This window comes from Nerophis lumbriciformis, linkage group LG19 (genome assembly GCF_033978685.3).
Source record: "Nerophis lumbriciformis linkage group LG19, RoL_Nlum_v2.1, whole genome shotgun sequence".
Classification (NCBI taxonomy): domain Eukaryota; kingdom Metazoa; phylum Chordata; class Actinopteri; order Syngnathiformes; family Syngnathidae; genus Nerophis; species Nerophis lumbriciformis.
In genome coordinates, this window is record NC_084566.2 from 19,479,940 (window position 1) to 19,500,974 (window position 21,035).

The window sequence follows — 21,035 nt, forward strand, 5'->3', positions numbered from 1 at the left end:
CACCCCCCACAGGTGCCAGTGTGCTCAATACCCCCTATTTAAACCAACTGAGGGCAAACATTATTTGGAGCAGCATTCTGATGGCAGTGCAGACCTTGAAGGGTGAGAGATTTAAAAGCTCTCTCATGTCATTACTTCATTAAAAAAAATTCAAAATATTCAATGATGCTTTGTAATAAAATCACCTTGTTAGAAAAGTAGGTATCAGATAGTCGTACAGTCCACCCGGAAAGTATTCACAGCACTTCACCTTTTCAACGTTATGTTACAGCCTTATTACAAAATGGAATATATAATTTTTTTGTCCTCAAAATTCTACACACAATACCCAATAATGACAATGTGAAAACGTTTTTTTAAACATTTTTCCAAATGTATTAAAAAATAAACCAAGAAATCACATCTTCACAGCCATTAAGATTAAAAGTGAGCTCAGAGGCACCCTGTTTCAACTGATCATACTTCAGATGTTCCCATAGCTTGATTTGAGTCCCTCTGTTGTAAATACTGTTGGTTGGACATGATTTATAAAGGCACACACCTGTCTATATTTAAGGTCCCACACTGGCAGAGCACAAACCAAGACTAAAGTCGAAAGGAATTGTCTCGAGGCACAAATGTAGGGTTGGGTAAAGAAAAAGTATCTGCTGTCTTGAAGGTCCTAAATGAGCACAGTGGCCTCCATCATCTGAAAATGGAAGAAGTTTGGAACCACCAGGACATTTCCTGGAGCTGGCCGGCCATTTAAACTGGGCGATAGGGGGGACAAAGAGCCTAGTCTTGGAGATCACTCTGTCAGAGCTACAGCATTCCTCTGTGGAGAGAGGAGAACCTTCCAGAAGGACAACCATATCTGCTGCAATCCACCAACCAGGCTTGTATGTTACAGTGGCCAGACAGAAGCCACTCCTTCGCAAAAGTTTGCAGAATTGCACCTGAAAGACTCTCAGACAATGAGAAACAAGATTCTCTGGTCTGATGAGATAAAGATTAAACTTTGCCATGCGTCATGTTAGGAGGAAACCAGGCACCACTCATCACCAGGCCAATACCATCCCTACAGTGAAGCATGGTGGTGGCAGCATCATGCAGTGGGGATGTTTTTTAACAGCAGGAACTGGGAGATTAGTCAGGATAGAGGGAATGATGAATGCAGCAACATAGAGACACCCTGGATGAAAACCTGCTTCAGAGCGCTCTGGAATTTAAGACTTGGGTGACACTTCCCATCCAACCTGATGGAGCTTGAGAGGTGCTGTAAAGACAAATGAGCGAAACTGCCCAAAGATAGGTGTTCCCAACTTGTGGCTTCGTATTCAAAAAGAAAGACTTTGTGCTGTAATTGCTGCTAAAGGTGAGACAACAAAGTAATGACCAAAGTATGTGAATACTTATGTATGTTGGATTTCTTAGTTCTTTTTTTTTATATACATTTCGAAAAAGCTCTAAAAAAACAATTTTTGCATTGTCATTATGTGGTATTTTGTGTAGAATTTTGAGGACAAAAATGAATTTATTTCATTTTGAAATAAAGCTGTAACATAACAAAATGTTGAAAAAGTGAAGCCCTGAGAAAACTTTCTGGATGCACTGTGTCTAATAGGCCTTCAGCTAATTGTTAATGATGCTGTGTGGAAGTTAAGCTAGATTTGTCATATGGATGATAAAAAACTTAGCATATGTGCACAAATGAGGGACGTTTAATCAGTAAAAAATTAACCGGCAATAAAACCTAGCTACTAAAATGACCCCCCAAAAAGCTAAACAAGGTATTCAAGACTGGTCATACTTGTGAAGAGCGCTGCGTCTTTGAGTGAGAGGGAGGGTGGGGGGGCCAGGACATTAGCTGTCCGAGTCGTGGCGTCGCCTGTGGCTTTGTGCGACACCGCCAGGGGCCGTCTTGTGGCTGGAGGGGTTACGGGGGACAGGGGACCCCCCGTCGGAGGAGTCTGTGTCGTGGCGCTGCTGTCGGTGGCGGGGGTAGGCGGGTTGTCGCTGTGCCTTTAGTGCCCCCCTTGAATGGCTGTCATAGGGTCTGGCTCCGCTCTGACTGTGGTATGATGGATTATGATGGTGGTGGTCTTTTCGGGGCCTGAAGAGTAACAAGACAACAAATAATCTGACTGGGTGGCTCAAAGTGGCTTCTGATATGCCGGGGGCGGGGAGGGCGAGGTACAAGAATAAGATCTTTTTTACGTTTTACAACATTCTATGCAACCATTTTTATTAGTCTTTTTCAGATTGCATAATTTCAATAAGTCATTCAGTTCACAGTTCACTAACAAATATTTCAATCAAGCATTACTATGCATTGTCAGTAATAAACAAAAATACAATAAATTGACCAAGCATTACTAAATGCCTCTTTTCAGTTACGTAAATAGTAAATGACCTATGGTCACTTCATAAGAAAATATTTTTCTCTCTATAATGTGTAATTTATCAGAGAACTACAGTCCACACTGCAAATAGCCAACTTCGATGGCTTGAGCTTTAGTGACGTTTCAGCTCCCTCTAGTGAAGCTTTTCCTAACTGTCAGTAAAGTATAATTTTTAAAAATATCTTATGCTCAAATCATAATTTAAAATTTACCCCAGACATGAAAAAATATGCAATGAAAATAAATGGTAAAAAAATCTGTTTCAAAATGTATTATTTAAAACATTTGAGACAAAATGATCAAACCTCTTTTTGTCGTCATCTGAATCGGAAGACGACGAATCGCTCCTTTGCCTCTTTTTCTTCTTCTTCTCTTTCTTCTTTTTCTCCTTTTTATTTTTCTTTTCTTTCTTCTTCTTTTTGCTCTCCTGGCTAAAAACGTTAGGGGGTTAAATTAAGCATAACTCGTCATTGTCCAGCTAGATCTATAGACACTTTTTTTAGGTACGTCCATACCAGAGGGGTCCATAACTTTTCCGCCTCGGAGTTGTACTAAAATATCAAAGAATTCGGGGGCAAATGTTCATATTTTAAAGCAGGCTGAAACCCATGTAGATAATTTGAAGTGGCTGTTTGAAATTGACTCTAAGACACAAGAACACCACCGGCTATCTTATGTTACCATTAGTTGCTTAACAGAGCTTTTTTTTTTTTTAATGTCTATATTTTTTCAACAATTACTAAGAATAACAAATAATTTGTCTGGTTAATGGCTTGCTATCATCGCTCTCTTGTACACACTTATACTCCCTGAGAGCGTGCACATACATCTTGTTGTTATAATGGACAATACATTCAATAATAGCTAACGTAAGTAGCAAAACGTTAATTAGCTGACAACACACAAAAGCTAGTGTGTGCGTGTGTTTTGTGCATAACATGAGGTGTATTAACATGCTCAAAGCCAGAAGAGGGCAGTAAAGTACCAGAGCTTTGCTTACAACACTTTGGAAAGTTAGCGCCCTTTAGTAAAAGTTGCAAACACCTATTTTAAGGAGTAGTATATCAGCTATGTGTTATAGGTAACCAAGCATATTATCATTAGTAATAATAGTTATAGATATAAGGAATTCAACTTTTTCTCATCACATTATGCCCCTTTTCTTAATTGAATTATATTTTAGAACATGCCATAAGTCAATAAAAAACTTGTTGCGGGTAGTTTGGACACTCCTTGCCTACATAATCAAATGAGATAAGTTGTTTACAAAAAACAAAATTATATCATTTATGTAACAATAGGTTTATGTGAGAAAGGATGTAGCCTGGTGTAGCTAAATAAGCACAATACACAGCAGTCATGACGCAGTGCAGGTTTAAATGTGATATTTAAACAGCATTAATAACTTTGCAAAGGCATTACGACTGTATCTGAAATCCTTACATTGTGTACCTAATGTAATGGGTATAAGTCGTTTTCATTGATGGCTACATCGCAGTCATGGTTGCCCTCAGAGGGCCGCATTTAACAGTGAATAATATACAATATGAATATAAATGTGTATATATAAAATGTGTATATAATTGTCTGTCTTTTTTTACGTACGCTGTACAAAACCAAATCTTTAGATTGTACTGTATAAAACTGGCAGCTCAGTCGCCACAATTTTACCAAAATATTTGCAGGTTTTTGTTTTTTTACAGCATATAAAATAAAAAAATACATGGAATTAAATTATATGGAATGGAAAAACAGTACCACCATTTTTTTAAAGTAAAAATTCATGCAAGTTTTTTATACTGTAAAAGCTATGGTTGTTGTGTTTTATAGTGTATCATTACTCTATAATGAAAGTGGATTTTACTGTAAAAAAGGTTTTAGTGTAAAATGTTTACATGAACAGTTTGTTGGATTAATTGCTTTGAAATCATAAGTCAAGCAGATATTTAAGTATTTATCTTTATTTGAACAATAACATTGTTTTGAAATGTATGACGATATAATATTTTCTTTTATTATTAACGATGATTAAAGTGTACGTAGTACATTTATTTTTGTAATACATTTATTAACAAAAGATAGGGTACTTTATTTACACATATTATTGCCACGCTTTCGGGGGCCACACAAATTGGTGTGAAGGGCCAGATTGGGCCCCCGGGCATTGAGTTTGACACTTGTGGTATAAGTGGTTAATGCGCTAATGCTTTCTTACCTTTGTTCAGTCTCCTCTTCCTTCTTTACACTCTCTGATGACTTTGCTGTTGAAGTTTCTGGAAGAACGCTGGTCTTGTGGTGCTGGAAGTGCAGTTATAATAGTTTATGTATTATGCATTAAGGCACAAGCGGTAGAATATGGATGGATGGATGTAGCTTTATCTATATGTACAGTATTTCTCACAGAAATGCAAGATATTTGTGGGGGTGGTCAGTTGACGTAATCCTCTAATTTGAACAAACAAACTTGCTTCTTTTTGTCTTTTTAATGTCACATACAAGACGCACTCGCCTGTGAGTGCTTTTTAGACTGGGGGAGGGACCACATCAGCATATCAGTCTCCAAAAGTCTCTTAAATAGATTTGTTGCTGGTTGTTTTTTTTTTAAAAAGACAAGGATCCCTCCTGCTCTTTCTTTCTATTTTCTGGCAGACCAGATGTGTATGCAGTTACGATGATTACCGCCACTTGCTGCATGGATTTGTACCGTCAAGCTACATTCACAAACGGTCTCGTTATAATGTGTTTATGAACGAAGGTGAAGAAGCAGAGCCACATTTAATGTAATTGAATGTATGGGAAACACTGATGTTTGTTATTATATTCTGTGTGTGTGTGTCTTTTTACTGTAAAGACTGGCAATCCCATTTTAACCGCTTCCTTTTCCTGCTGGGAGAGGACCACTTTGCGTGATGCTGCACTGCACACAAAAACACACACACACACATTATTCATCAGACTCAAGTGAGAAGAACAGCTCTCACCTGAAAAAAGCTGCTTGTTAAGACAGAATGTCAAGGGGGACAAACAAGGAGCTGAGCTGAGTGTTTACCATTTGTGTCGACCTCATGAAAAACTAATGAGTGTGACGTTTTACTAAGGAATATTTCAAATGTTCAAGTTTAAAAATATACTTTAAGATGACAAAAAAAGAGTCACCTGGAGCTTCCCAATCCAGAGATTCGATCCACATTTCTCTCTTCACCATCATCTTCATCTCTCCTACAGATGTCTGCCAAATCCTGTGTAATTATAAGCACACCCAAGTTTTTGCAATTGCTTGCTAACTTAGATGCGACCACAATATTAAGATAGGAAAGGGGACGGTACAATACCTCTTTGGTCAGTCCAGTCGGTTGCCTCTTTATGACCTTGTGTCCTCTGCATTGAACATGACAAATGAAGATTCGGTATTTTAATCCTGGACTATTTATCTAGTATTACACTTACAAGGCAGCCATCAACGCTTCATGTTCTGCAGCCTTGACAGCGGCAAGCTCCTCTTCCTTGGTGGGGGGCCTGCTGCCTTTTTTGTCTCTGGAGTACCATGTCAGATCTTTGCCTTTTTGCCAGCGTCCCACTGGAGCCATCAAGGAATTTCCTGCAAACGGCCCGCAGCGTCAAAACAGACAATGAACGACGACGAGGAGATAACGGTGCATACTAGAGATACCGCATTTTCCAGACTATAACCTGCACCGCGGTATATAAGCCGCACCCACAAATTTTTGGAAAAACTTTTTTTTTTTTCTTCATATAATCGCTGCACCAAACTATAAGCCACAGATATACACTGGTACATTGTGAATGAGATACTAACTTATAAAGATTTTGCAAATGTTTATTTACATACCTTAATTTTTTTCAAACGGCACCTGTAACATGAAAGTAAAACGGCTGATCCAACACAACAGAGACATCATTGATGTCTTTATCTTTTATGAGATTAATAAGATTTTCTCCTTTTTTATTAAGGGTTCAAGATGTTTATCAGGATTTTTCTTCATGGATCAGTTTAGTACATTGATTTATTTACCTAATCCATTTCATAATTTAGCAGTTAGTGAAGTTCATAGATTAGCCGCACCTTTATATATGCTGCAGGGTTTATATCTTGGTAAAAACCTAGCGGCTTACCCCCGTTTTCCACAGGATGCGAAATGGCTGCGGAACGTCATCACCACGGCAACGGACTCATTCCGTTTTTATTCAAGTCAATGTGTCCGTTTCCATCGCTTACAGAACAGCATCGATATGGCTGGGACATTTCACATCCCTGCACTAAATAGACGCAGGGCTTCAATTTTTGCCGGTCACCACAACCCGACGGTTTAACTTGGCTAAAATCTGCTTGCCTTGGACAGCATACAAACACAAAATAAACTATCTGGGTTACCTTCAAAATTAAATAGTCAGTCTTCAAGGCAGATCGTATTTTACAAGCAGGGGAGTGGTTTGTAGGCGTTCAATGAAATGTGTGTGCGTGTAACGCTCGCTAGGAATGATGTTACTCGTGTGTTGTGGCTTGTTACAAAAAATAAAGCTGTCATTTTGCAAGGCAACAGTCGTCTTTTCCATGAGTCAAGTCAAGGCCGTCACAGACGCGCCCGCCTGTGGGGACTGAAGGGCGGCAAAGCTCAAGATGTTCTGCAGTGTTTACTTCAATGTTTACTTTATCGCGGGATAAGCGCAGATTCACAAGATCTCGAAAAATTCACGCCATTTCGCTGCACTGCGAAGCTGCAACAGAACGGGCGGTGCTGTTCCGCATCTTGTGGAAATTTAGGGCTAGAGTTCGGAAAATATGGTAATTAGATTTTGAAGATGGTAGAAAATGTGACAATTGATGACAGTATCTAACATACTTTGCAAGTATTGATGGGTTTTTTTTAGATTTTCTAACAAAGATGAATTAAAGAAAACATAATTAATAGATAACATGGTTATAGCACTTCTTATTGCATACAGTAGTGGTCAAAAGTTTACATACGCTTGTAAAGAACATAATGTCAGTAGAAGCATTTTAAAATCTCATTTGTATACACTAGCCTTTAAACAGACCCCTCTTTTAGACTACCGGTAGTTGATCTGCTGTCTCTTTTCTGCCTTGCCCCCCTCTCCTGTGTGGAGAGGTTATCAGGTGACCGCAGATGAGGCACTAGCTGTTCAAAGTCAGGACCCGGGGTGGACCACTCATCTGTGCATCAGTTGGGGACGTCTCTGCGCTGCTGACTTATCTCCACTCAAGATGATCCCCTGCTGGCCCCACTATGGACTGGACTATCTCACTATTAACTAGATCCACTCGACGTCCATTGCACCGGTCCCCTCTGAAGTTTCTCATTGTATCCCATTGGGTTGAGTTTTTTCTTGCCCTGATGTGGGATCTGAGCCGATAAGTAAACTGATTGATTGATGATTGATTGATAAATTACGTTACATGAAGTTGCACAGTTGAATGCGGTAATTTGGCAAAAGTGGCGGTGGCCTTCCACGTAGCCGCGGTATGTTGACACAAGCGAAGAAGGGGGGCACCAATATACGTGATTCAACACGGCGGAGGCAATGACAACCTTATAAACTGCAGGCTGGACTAAACAAAAAGCGGCATTTAAAACAATCTCGATTTTGTATGATGAAGGACGCAGCAATTGAAGGTAAGGGCGCAATTAAACACGTTGTGTATGAATGCAAGTATAATATATAGCTACTACTTGTCTGCTCGTGTTTGTTAGCTTTCAAGCTAGTAGTAGCTGCTAACGGTTAGCATTGGCTACACACTTACCAAGATAATTCTCTCGGTGTTTGTCCACTTTGACATCATCCCAGTTGAACTGGTCCTGGCCTCCTCGAACCCCCCCGGACCTCGAAGAACCGAACATTTCTGGGCCTCGATGACGTTACGGTTTACCAAACGTGCTAGCGTCTCCTCCGTTTGTTAGCTTTTTAGCCGCGGCCTAGCGTCGCCGTTCTCACATCCGGGTACTTATTCGCCCGAGCGACGTGGCGCAGCTTTCTCACCACAAAATCTTTGTAATTTTATGAACAAAAATATTTACATTAATTCCGAGTGGTAACGTTTTTTTTGTGAAAGGCATGTATTGACGTCACTGGAGTGTCTCACGTCTCACTATTTAGCGTCACAGCGAAAATTATTATTTATTTGTATTTTTTTAGATAAAGCACGTACAACTATCCATATGTTAAGTGTAAGTATTCAAGTAAAAAATTAAAAGTGGTATGGTATATGTTTATTTTTGTGTCTAACAAAACGTGCCGCATGTACATTTAACGCGGTTTTGTGTTGCGTCGCTAAGTGATGACGTAGCCAGCACAACAAATCCCAATGGCTGTCGGTGCAAGGAAACAGAATGGAGGACTAAAACATTTCTTCTGGGACGTCCTCAGGTTGTCTAGTGCTAACAGCTGCCAATGTATATGAGACATTTTGCCAGGTTCTATTCAGGTAGGAATATGTTTTCATTTGATAAAAAAACGACGTGTATTTCATCTCTAATAATGCGCCATGACTGCCATTGAGATGCTGAAGCAGGCTTTTTTTTTGCGATGAACTGAAAAGAACCACTGTTACTCGAGTGACTTCCTGCGTGTTTTGCCTATTTGCATGAAACTCAGACGGCGATCGGGGTCAGCTAGTGAATAATAACAATAAAGCCATAACAATACTTAAATAAACTGCAACAAAACAGTGCAATAAACAGCAATAACAGTGTAATACATTTTTAAAGGTGCAATATACACATCACGTCTTTCATATAATCTTTAATTTTTTTATTTTCATAACATGGTCACTACTGCTTAGTTATATTAGTTATATTAATGCGCCCCCCGCGACCCCGAAGGGAATAAGCGGTAGGAAATGGATGGAATGTTATATTCTTATTTTTACTGTTATATTTGTATTCTTACTTTTTTTTTTTAATTCTTATTATATTTTCTATTGTATTTTCATTTATACCTCCATTATTTACTTTTTTAATTATATCTCAATTCTGCACACTGCTGCAGGAATTTTTATTTTCCTGAGGGAACTCTCCAGAAGGAATCAATAAAGTACTATCTATCTATCTAATTCTGAAACTGACAACCTTTTATTGCTCCTTTGGTCATTCTGAAAGTAAATACTTGGTTATAAAGGCGTAATCAAATGAGTTACAATCAAGGGATAACTGCCAATAAAGATGTGCAGCTTAGTGTTTACCAGGAAGAGATTTGCATGTTAAAGTATTATCCAAGCAGTAACCCTTTTCTAACCGGGTCCACTACAGTGGATTTGAAAGAGAAAGCGACTTTTCTTGATCACCGGGTCCTGATAAAGCTCACATGATTTGTCATCTTCAGTGCACGTGCTTTGAATGAGAGTCAGCCTATACTGATAAACTCAAATTACTCTGCAACAGTACAGTATTGTTTTAAATAGTACATTTGAACCCAACAAGGGGTCAAACCAAACTTTCATCATTATGCTCCTAGACATCAACATGTACTGAATGTCCTTCATAAGCACAATACAATGGCTACCTAATCGAATGGGATTAATTAAAGATATAAACAGTTTAATATGTCACATTTTGGATGTTTCATGTTAAATTCAACATCCAGTCTGGCTCAAATTCGGGGGAATCTTACATACCCTAAAAATGAAATTATAATGAAGGCACATTTTATGGCGAACTCACGGAACCAAATTGTAACTCCAAAAAGTGTCATAAAAAATTGAAGTAATTCTATTTCAAATTATGTAAACCAGTCTATAATATTTGTATGTATACATTCACTAATCATCATGAAGATATATTTTTAAAATGTATCCCCAGTCACACTAATGTCCATCTAGAAATATGAGATTTATACTGAGAGAAAGGGAGTATCCATCCATCCATTTTCTACCGCTTGTCCCATTTGGGGTCGCGGGGGGTGCTGGAGCCTATCTCAGCTGCATTCAGGCGGAAGGCGGGCTACACCCTGGACAAGTCGCCACCTCATCGCAGGGCCAACACAGATAGACAGACAACATTCGCACACACATTCACACACTAGGGCCAATTTAGTGTTGCCAATCAACCTATCCCCAGGTGCATGTCTTTGGAGGTGGGAGGAAGCCGGAGAACCCAGATGGAACCCACGCAGTCACGGGGAGAACATGCAAACCCCACACAGAAAGATCCTGAGCCCGGGATTGAACTCAGGACCTTCGTATTGTGAGGCACATGCATTAACCCCTGTTACACCATGCTGCCAAAGAAAGGGAGTAGATTGATGTCATAACAGTGGCAGGCAGTGCGTTTCTCACCTAGGCCTTCAGTGATGTCTGACTTCAATGATTACCTCTCAAAATACCATACTTTCAACAACTTGTGATCTGATTGGCTATTGCAACTGTCTATCAACTGTATGTGTTCTCGAATTCATCCGCTAACGGTCCCGGTGAGTATCCAATCACAGAACGCGTAAATGTCAAATTCAACGTAAGGCCTTACTGACAACAACTCGTGATCTGATTGGCTATCGCAACTGTCTATCACTGTATGTGCCCGTTCACTTACAGTGCACAGATGCCCGCATTGTTGATTCTGAAGGCCCCAGGCAGATTTCATACAGCATGGCAACATACGCTAGCTGAATTCTGATTGGATACAAATTGTAACCTAAAAACAACAGCGCTGGAAGGAACGTAATATGACATGAAGAAAATATGAATACTTTTAGATATTTAGGGAAAGTTACTTTTATCTTTATCATCATGATTTCTGGTTACGTTAGGCCAGTAGAGAAGGCCTTGCTGGCCCTTATGGCCCACAACTGAATTATAATATAATAAATGAAATTAACACAAAAAATGTAATTACCACTTTAACTAATTTATTATACTGTATATTGAAATTAAGATTATAATTACTATTTTAAGAATATTAGCTATGAAGTCAAATGAATGAGGCATCTGCATTTAAGTACTGTATAGTATAATGTAAGGATGTGCCAATTGATAGGATGATTTTCTTAAAAAAGTACATGATCGTCATTGTCGATTAAAACCTTTCAATGCCGATCCCCTCTGGCTAATATTGTATTTGTTTTTGACAAGCTAGCAGCGAATTGTGTATCTCCATTCACAGTGTGGAACTGCTCCACTAAGTTGATATTAATCAACTCCACAACGGAAAATAAACTACATTTCTTAGTATCTTAAGTATCATTATCAAGTACCATTATCATTGGAGGACGAGGCTAAACATGTTACACACTGAGAGCAAGCAGGAGCAGGCATGCTAATAGCTAAGCGAGCTAGAAACAACAGAAAAAGTAAGTGCTCAGTAATGTTTAAGAAGTGTAAATGAAAGAGCAGAAAGTAAGCAGATATTAACATGAAATTACCATGTAAATTAATAAAAGTCTGTTGGTGTGTCAGTATTGTCACAGTCAGTACACAGCACATAAGAGGAGAGTGGATCGATCCATGAACTGGTGGTGTTGATGATACCAAGGGTAGTATCAGTATATGATCAATACTAGAAGAATTACATTAATATTTGTATTTTCTCAAAATATTTCATTGTTTTAGTTATTGTTTACAAATTTTAAGAATAACTCCCTGGATACAAGATGCCTTTGAGGGTAAATACTAAAAACAATTGGGCTCCAGCGACCCCAAAGGGAATAAGCGGTTGAAAATGGATGGATGGAATTGCACTAACTTAGGGCTGCAACAACTAATCGATTAAAATCGATTATAAAAATAGTTGGCGATTAATTTAGTCATCGATTCGTTGGATCGATGACTGCGCAGAGGCTCTTTTATATATATATATATATATATATATATATATATATATATATATATATATATATATATATATATATATATATATATATATATATATATATATAAACTGCAACATTTACAAATAGCTGAGAAACAATAATCAAAATAAGTATGGTGCCAGTATGCTGGGTTTTTTTTTCAATAAAATACTGGAAAGGATAGAAATGTAGTTTGTCTCTTTTATCCGATTATTCATCGAATTAATAATCGACAGATTAATCGATTATCAAATTTGTTGTTAGTTGCAGCCCTACACTAAATAATAGATAGTAGTTTTAGATTTTGTTTAGTTGTTGTGTACTATTGACTTTGTTTTGCTCAAACAATTGTATGTAACAAAAGAGAAACAGGAACTACCAAGAGCACTCACCATAAACATATAGAAACATTTACAGGTAATACATGTGATCAGTATTGGTATCGGTTGATCTCGCTCATGGATTATTGGTATCAGAATCAGCAAATCCACGATCATAACATCCCTAAAATAAAGACAATATCAATATCAAAATGACATTAGTGTCTAATGTTTAACTGAAACAATCGTTGTCTTTTGAGAAGTTGTGGTTTTAACAGTAGGTAGAAAATAATAGTTCCAAAAACAGTCTGTGTATGTTTATTTGTAGAACAGAGCTATTTGGACTGTTGCAGCCTCTTCACTTGCATGTACAAAGAAAGGAGCTCCCCATGGTTCTTTTAAGGCAAGCGTTCAAGAGGCGAGGAAGAATGACTCTTGTCATTTGCACCTGCAAACACAACTTGGCTGCTTCGGGCTCTCAGAGACAAGACAAGCGGCTTGTAAATGTTGTGATTTTGTTTTGCTTCATGAGTGTATTTTGTTGTCATACTTTTACTTGCAGTAAGCATTTAGGCGTCATGTGGATTAACCTCTGTTAATCGTCGGATACTCGATATACACTATATTGCCAAAAGTATTTGGCCACCTGCCTTGACTCACATATGAACTTGAAGTGCCATCCCATTCCTAACCCATAGTGTTCAATCTGATTTCGGTCCACCTTTTGCAGCTATTACAGCTTCAACTCTTCTGTGAAGGCTGTCCACAAGGTTGCGGAGTGTGTTTATAGGAATTTTCGACTATTCTTCCAAAAGCGCATTGGTGAGGTCACACACTGATGTTGGTCAAGAATGCCAGGCTCTCAGTCTCCGCTCTAATTCATCCTGAAGGTGTTCTATCGGGTTCAGGTCAGGACTCTGTGCAGGCCAGTCAAGTTCATCCACACCAGACCCTGTCATCCATGTCTGTTCACGTGGCCTACCACTTGGTGGCTGAGTTGCTGTTGTTCCCCGAGTTGCTGATGCTCTTCCATTTCTTTATAATAAAGCAGACAGTTGACTTTGGAATATTTAAGAGCGAGGAAATTTCACGACTGGATTTGTTGCACAGGTGGCATCCAATGACAGTTCCACGCTGGAAATCACTGAGCTCCTGAGAGCAGCCCATTTTTTCACAAATGTTTGTAGAAACAGTCTCCATGCCTAAGTGCTTGATTTTATACACCTGTGGCCGGGCCAAGTGATTAGGACACCTGATTCTGATCATTTGGATGGGTGGCCAAATACTTTTGGCAAGATAGTGTAAGTACTGAAAAGTGTTTTGCATCTATTTTTTCATTGCTAAATAGAAGGAAAACAACGGCACATTTCTGATGGCTGGGGTTATGTTAGGTGTTAATGTTGGACTATACTGCTACTAGTGTGTGTAAACATGGCCCTGCCCTCCCTCCCTCCCTCCCTGTCTGGCTGGCTCTGCTGCTTGTGGCAATCACTTGACTTCTCTCCTGGCTGAATCAGTGTGCACTGAGGGAGGGCGAGGAAGCAAGAAGGGTTTACTTTCTGCCGTTGGTTAGAACGTGTGACAGGATAGACGAGGTAAGATTGGATGGCTCACTGTTGTGTTGTGTTTCCACAAGCAGAATAAGTCTCTGCAATTAGTGAGTAATTGGTCCTCGAGGGCGCCCTGGTTCCATAGTGATTGCCTCTCTTCTGCCAAGTGTCATTTCAGTCTCGTTAGGTGCGCCTGGCTTATTAGCTTGTTTTCCGAGATTGAAAACCTGCCGTTCAACATTTAAAATTCCAGTGATTACGCATCATTCGTCTTTTATGAAGTTGACTCTCTGACGTCTCTTTCAGCTATGGCTGGACCCAGGCCTGTGGTGCTGAGCGGCCCATCCGGGACGGGGAAAAGCACTCTGCTCAAGAAGCTGATGAAGGAATACAGCAGCATCTTTGGCTTCAGCGTCTCACGTAAGTCATCATGACTACTGGCACGCCTCACTGAGTTTAGAATATCGCTAGAAGTTCATTTATTTCAGTAGTCCAATTTTTAAAAAGTGAAAATTCTATATGTCTATCAATCCACTGTACACTAGTCTTGTCCCTATACCAATATTTTGGGAGTGATACGAAAATATATTTAGATACTTTATTTTAACAGAAAATCTTATGCTACATTAAACATACATTTTTAATTGCAATCAAAGAATAATTTTGACATTTAAGTGAACATACAAGACAACTTCTCTTTTGTTAGTAGTAGAGGTGGGAATCTTTGGGCACCTCATGAAGCTACGATTCGATTATTGATACATTTCTTTTTGTTTCACTAAATAAGCAACTTTTAAAAACAGTGCATTTTTAATTACCATCACATTTAATAAATTAATGGAAACGTGTGCAAAAGCGGAACATAAGTGCCCTATATTAAAGGAGCTGGTCGGATCTCTTGGTGAGGTGGCTCGCAGAAGTCAGCCAAATTTTACAACTATCTGAATTAATTTATTTACAATAAATATATCGATTATTGACATTTACAAATCGATTTTATAATTGTCCTTGTCCGAATTGCGTCGCATCTAAAAATTGATTATTTCCCCCAATGCTAACGCTAATTTGGCTGCTGGTGTATGCAGTAACATTGTGTCATTTCTGATTTTGTTATTTTTTTCAAAATTATGAGGGATAAGCAATAAAAGATGAATTATTAATCTACTTGTTTATTTCCTGTTAATATCTGGTTACTTTCTGTTTTAAAATGTTCTATCTACACTTTTGTTAAAACGTAATAGGCACTTATTCTTCTGTTGTATGGATACTCTGCATACGTTTTGGCCCAATACCAAATAGTTACAGGGTCATAAATATCTCGTCTACTTGAGCCGCAGCGGTACTCAGCTGTAACACACTTTTCCACCACTTGTGTCAGTTAGGGTTGTACGGTATACCGGTACTAATAAAGTACCGCCATACTAATTAATTCAAAAACGCATCTTAAAGTATGCTATTTTTTTCTTTATCACTGATTATTACTCACTGCAGATTCATGAGAGCCAGCAAACATAATAAAACATCACTTACTGTACACGGTCTGCTGTCATTAGGATGCCAACTGCTGGGATGTTCATATACTCTCATTTAGATGAAAAATGCCTCACAATCTTCGCGGAGAAACGGGGTGGGGAGGCAGAAGGAACCAAGTGTCTTTTCGTGTCGTTGTTGCCAGTTCTGGGTCCTAAAATGGCTGTCAAAGTGTCTCAACTTGTCGGATTACATTCTCAGCAACCTATTTTTTAGGTGAGATGCATGACTTATGATCTACAATAAACTTCCAAGGAGCATGGAAGCAAGGAAACAACAGACCACTCGATGATGTAAACATAGAGACACAGGGTAGTGATCATGGCGCCGCTATAAATAGTTAGTCTGCGTTAGCGCTTATAATAACAGTATCACTATTACTTGGTTAATACTCAAGTCACGAAATGTAAATGGAGTATTGCAGGCGGTTTTTGAATGGTTATTTATTTGTATTTTATTGGCGGAATAGAGGACCTCCCATTGGCTACGCTGTAAACGGACTTTTATTTAAGTTTACTTAATATTTCTTATGCATTAAAAAAAATCAATCCGTCGTCATGTCTTTCTCAATGATTGTAAACGATAGGAAAAATTCCCAGAAAAGTGCAGTTCCCCTTTAAGTGGGCCCCAGGCCCCTCTAAAGTGGAACAATTAGGCCCTGAGGTCAAAAAAGGTTAAGAACCCCTAATCTACACCCCACACAAACAAAAATATTTTTAAAAAACACATGTCCGGCGTTAAAATGATCTGCATCCCCACGAGTGTAGTTTCAAAACACTACACAAAAACACATCCACCCGCCTTCATGCTCATTTTGTCCAATCAGAAGCTGGAAAAAGCAGGCACATCTGACTTGGTGGCATTACACCTCTGTTAAAATGATAATGTTAATTGTAATATACTCGACCTACAATGACATGTGCATTATCTTTAAAATCAGCCCAAACTAAATTTTTTTCCAAAATTGGCCTAAAGCTTGCGCAACGCTGCATGAAATGGAAACCGACACTCCTGGCATTATAAGTTTGCATCTGTTCATCAATAAAGTGATAAATTATCTTGACTCTGGCCAGCGTTTTCAAGAGTTTTCACGTTTGCATGAGGAAAGAGGCCAAAACGCATAGAAAAAGGATTAGTTTTTTTAAAGTGTTTGTGTGGACATGGCCTAAGCAAATGTTTCATCCTTAAGAGAATTCTTTAAATGAATGGGGAAAAACTGTCTGAATGTTGTAATCATGACGATTTCTATTCATCACGCAGATACAACTAGAAATCCGCGACCCGGAGAAGTGAATGGCAAAGGTAAAGCTCACCTTCTCCTCTTTCGGTCATTTTCACAACTTTCACACCGGTGTCTTGTGACCTGTTGTGTCACCCAGATTACCACTACGTCACGCGGGAAGCCATGCAGGCCGCCATCAACAAGGGCGATTTCATCGAGAACGCAGAGTTTTCCGGGAACTTGTACGGGACGAGTAAAGCGGCCGTGCAAGACGTTAAGGACCGCAACCTCATCTGTATACTGGATATAGACATGCAGGGGGTGAGGAACATCAAGAGCACCGACCTCAATCCTATTTACATCTCCATCCAACCTCCGTCTTTGGACATCCTGGTGAGAAAACATTACCTCAGTGTTTTTCAACCTTTTTTGAGCCAAGGCACATTTTTTGCGTTGAAAAAATCCGGAGGCACACCACCAGCAGAAATCATTAAAAAACAAAACTCAGTTGACAGTAAAAAGTCGTTGTCGCAATTGTTGCATATGACTTTAAACCATAACCATGCATCAATATAGCTCTTGTCTCAAAGTAGGTGTACTGTCACGATCTGTCACATCACGCCGTGACTTATTTTGAGTTGTTTGCTGTTTTCCTGTGTATGGTGTTTTAGTTCTTGTCTTGCGCTCCTATTTTAGTGGCTTTTTCTCTTTTTTTGGTATTTTCCTGTAGCAGTTTCATGTCTTCCTTTGAGCGATATTTCCCGCATCTACATTGTTTTAGCAATCAAAAATATTTCAGTTGTTTTTATCCTTCTTTGTGTGGACATTGTTGATTGTCATCTCATGTATGGATGTACTTTGTGGACGCCGTCCGTCTCTGCTCCACAGTAAGTCTTTGCTGTCGTCCAGCATTCTGTTTTTGTTTACTTTGTAGTCAGTTCAGTTTTAGTTTCGTTCTGCATAGCCTTCCCTAAGCTTCAATGCCTTTTCTTAGGGGCACTCACCTTTTGTTTTATTTTTGGTTTAAGCATTAGACACCTTTTTACCTGCACACTGCCTCCCGCTGTTTCCGACATCTACAAAGCAATTAGCTACCGGCTGCCACCTACTGATATGGAAGAGTATTACACTGTTACTCTGCCAAGCTCGAGATAGCACCGACACTCAACAACAACACATAATTTGCAGACTATAATTACTGGTTTGCAAAAAATATTTTTAACCCAAAGAGGTGAAATTAGATAATCTCCTACGGCACACCAGACTTTATCTCACAGCACACTAGTGTGCCGCGGCACAGTGGTGGAAAAACACTGCATTACCGACTTAAACAAGTTGTGATTGTCCTGTGTAATGAATGAATGAATCGTGGTCTTAATTTTTTTTGCTTTTTTTTCAGGAAACCCGTTTAAGAGGCCGAAAAACAGATTCAGAGGAAAACCTTCAGAAGCGCTTGAACGCCGCTAAAGCGGAAATCGAATTTAGTAAGTCAGTTTTTTGTTTGTTTTCGAAAGTCGATAACCCAAAGGTGAATTTGTACCTTGGTGAAGGTAAAGAAGCTGGCGTGTTTGACCTCGTCATCGTCAACGACAACCTGGATGACGCTTATGAGCAGCTAAGAGATGCTCTTCTGGAGGTGACTAACACTCTTTTGATATTCAGAGTCATGCTAGTAGCTAATAAAGCTTACTTGTTAAATGTATAATTCCTTACAATACTAACCTACAGTTACTGGAAATGCAGAATTTGTCAAAGTATTGATAAGTGAGCTCGAATCATATTAATATAACAGACTAATTTCAAGAAATATATACTAACAGTATCAACCAAAAGGCTCATTGTTTAACAGTGAGTAACATTTCACAACCTGGTGCCTTTTTTCTTAGCGCTCTTAAACACTACATTGAATTCAATTCACTGTACAATTTAACTACAGTGATTATGCTGTAAAAACACAAGCAACTCCTAGAAATGTAATGGCTTTGACATGGTTTGTTTTATGTCCTCCTTCCTATCAGGAAATCAACGGGGTCAAGAAAATCAACTTGTCCTCGTAGGAGAAGGACATCATAACACCATTTCTAAGATACTCCTCACTAAAACCTCTACTACTCTCGTTGTGAACATTCCAGCCATAGAGGTGGTCTAAAAAGCAAAACAAAGACATCCCCTCTAAGTGAAAGATGTAGGTTTACATGGTATTTAGACATGTAGTTATTACTCAGCATTGTAAAGTGGATCATGTTTTTTTTTAACCTTTTTTTAGTATTTACACCTGTATTGAAAAAAACGTCAGCTATTGTGTGATAGGTGACTGGTGCAGTATGCAGCAGGGGGTGTCGCAAAAAACAAGTTCCGATGTAAGCGCTCCATTACAAGCAGTCCTGCAGTGTCTGCAAAGCTTGACAGCCAGTTCACTTCTATATGTCCTCCAATAAGCACACACAGTTGGTGTTCTCTTGTATTTTTAGTCAAGTCATTTACAAAAACTAAACATGGTAGGCTATAGGCTACTAGCAGGTACACAACAGCTAAGCTCACAAGCTAGACATACATAATAAGTGTCCTTAAATGAACAATAGTTCCTTCTAAAACACATTTGTCAATACAAACAAGTATCAAATAATTATAGTTGTGTTGTGTATAACTTACAGATACAAAGTCTCCAAAGCAAAAGCATGTTAGAAAGTATACACTAACAAACCTGTCGGCCTCATTCGACTTACTATGTCATGAGTTTTACTTAATAATTGTGGTCTATAACTGTTTCCAAAAAACAGATAAAGACAGCACAAGTCCATTCCAGATGGTTAATTATAAATAAGTCCGTTTTTCGTAACACCCCACATTACACAATAATAAAAGTATGTATGATAAATGCTGAAATTGTATCGGCCAATACTAGTTCTCTAGTTGTATTGGGACACCCCTAGTATGCAGTCATCAAAATATTTATGGACTGAGGAAACACGTTACTGAAGTCATTCTGACATGTCGAAGAACTGGTCTGTGAGGCTCAGTCAGCCATGTCACTGTGACACCGTGTTTACGGTCAAAGCCATCAGCCACACGGATGGTAAGCCATTAACGTTACATTTAAAGGAGAGCATGTAAGTCAGCTGAAACCATTTATGTTTGAATTCCAGGTAACGCTTCCTTACTTTTGTATTTCATTTGCTAACTTAAGCTTTGTTTTACTTTAAGATAATAGCCCAGATGTTATGTTTAACAAACAAGTGAGTGACAATGTTGTGTTTATTAGAGGAACTTTAATAGAACAACTAAACATGTTTTTACTGTGGTATAACTGCCGGCAGACTAAGACTCAACATGTGTGTGTGCATTATTATTTAATATTTTACCAAAACAAGTCACTTGGTTCCCTCATGACAACCCATTTATATTGTGTGGGTATTAAAACAATAAATGTATTTCTGTGTGTTTCTTCATTTAATTTTACCTCTGCAGGGACACAAATGTCACATGACCCAAATATAAGACGACCACTCTTTTTCAAGACCGGTTTTTAGACAAAATCATGTTTTCAGCGAACAGACTGCAATAAAAGTATACCATATTATACTTCTTATATCACGCTGCTCCATCACCACTAAAATCCAGCGTCATAACTTTGTTTTATAACATGCCCAACCTTATTTTAGTGTGTGTCTGGATTGCCAAGTTACTGGTGGGTGTGAGTGACAGAAAGGAAAAGCTTGCTTGGCAGGCACCACCTGTTGGTTTGCTTGTATATTTATCTAGACTATAAGCCAAATCGATCGTGAGATCGACAGGCGGATCGGTGTGGCGTCTTCAGTAATGCGGACGCTGTATCGATCTGTTGTGGTGAAGAAGGAGTTGAGCCGTAAGGCAAAGCTCTCAATTTACCGGTTATCTACGTTCCCATCCTCACCTATGGTCATGAGCTTTGGTTTATGACCGAAAGGACAAGATCACGGGTACAAGCGGCCGAAATGAGTTTCCTCTGCCGGGTGGCGGGTCTCTCCCTTAGAGATAGGGTGAGAGGCTCTGCCATCCGGGAGGAACTCAAAGTAAAGTCGCTGCTCCTCCACATCGAGAGGAGCCAGATGAGGTGGTTCGGGCATCTGGTCAGGATGCCACCCGAACGCTTCCCTAGAGAGGTGTTTAGGGCACGTCCGACCGGTAGGAGGCCACGGGGAAGACCCAGGACACGTTGGGAAGACTACGTCTC

The 21,035-nt window shown here is 39.1% G+C and overlaps 2 protein-coding genes across 2 annotated transcripts; one reads left to right on the top strand and one right to left on the bottom strand.

Annotated features, from left to right (window-relative positions):
- Nucleotides 1-1,682: 1,682 nt before the first annotated feature.
- On the bottom strand, nt 1,683-8,708 carry LOC133618739 (multiple myeloma tumor-associated protein 2 homolog). Its single transcript, XM_061979381.2, has 8 exons — nt 8,164-8,708; nt 5,829-5,979; nt 5,714-5,759; nt 5,538-5,620; nt 5,226-5,298; nt 4,597-4,679; nt 2,687-2,812; nt 1,683-2,092 (listed from the first exon to the last, which is right to left on the bottom strand). The coding sequence occupies exons 1-8, from the start codon at nt 8,258-8,260 to the stop codon at nt 1,843-1,845; spliced, it is 909 nt and encodes a 302-aa protein (XP_061835365.2). The 5' UTR covers nt 8,261-8,708; the 3' UTR covers nt 1,683-1,842.
- LOC133618741 (guanylate kinase-like) lies at nt 8,683-20,253 on the top strand. The gene is made up of 7 exons (XM_061979383.2): nt 8,683-8,844; nt 14,377-14,490; nt 16,861-16,902; nt 16,980-17,215; nt 18,222-18,306; nt 18,373-18,458; nt 18,841-20,253. Exons 1-7 carry the CDS (start codon nt 8,811-8,813, stop codon nt 18,877-18,879), a joined length of 636 nt encoding a protein of 211 aa, XP_061835367.1. The 5' UTR covers nt 8,683-8,810; the 3' UTR covers nt 18,880-20,253.
- Nucleotides 20,254-21,035: the final 782 nt, after the last annotated feature.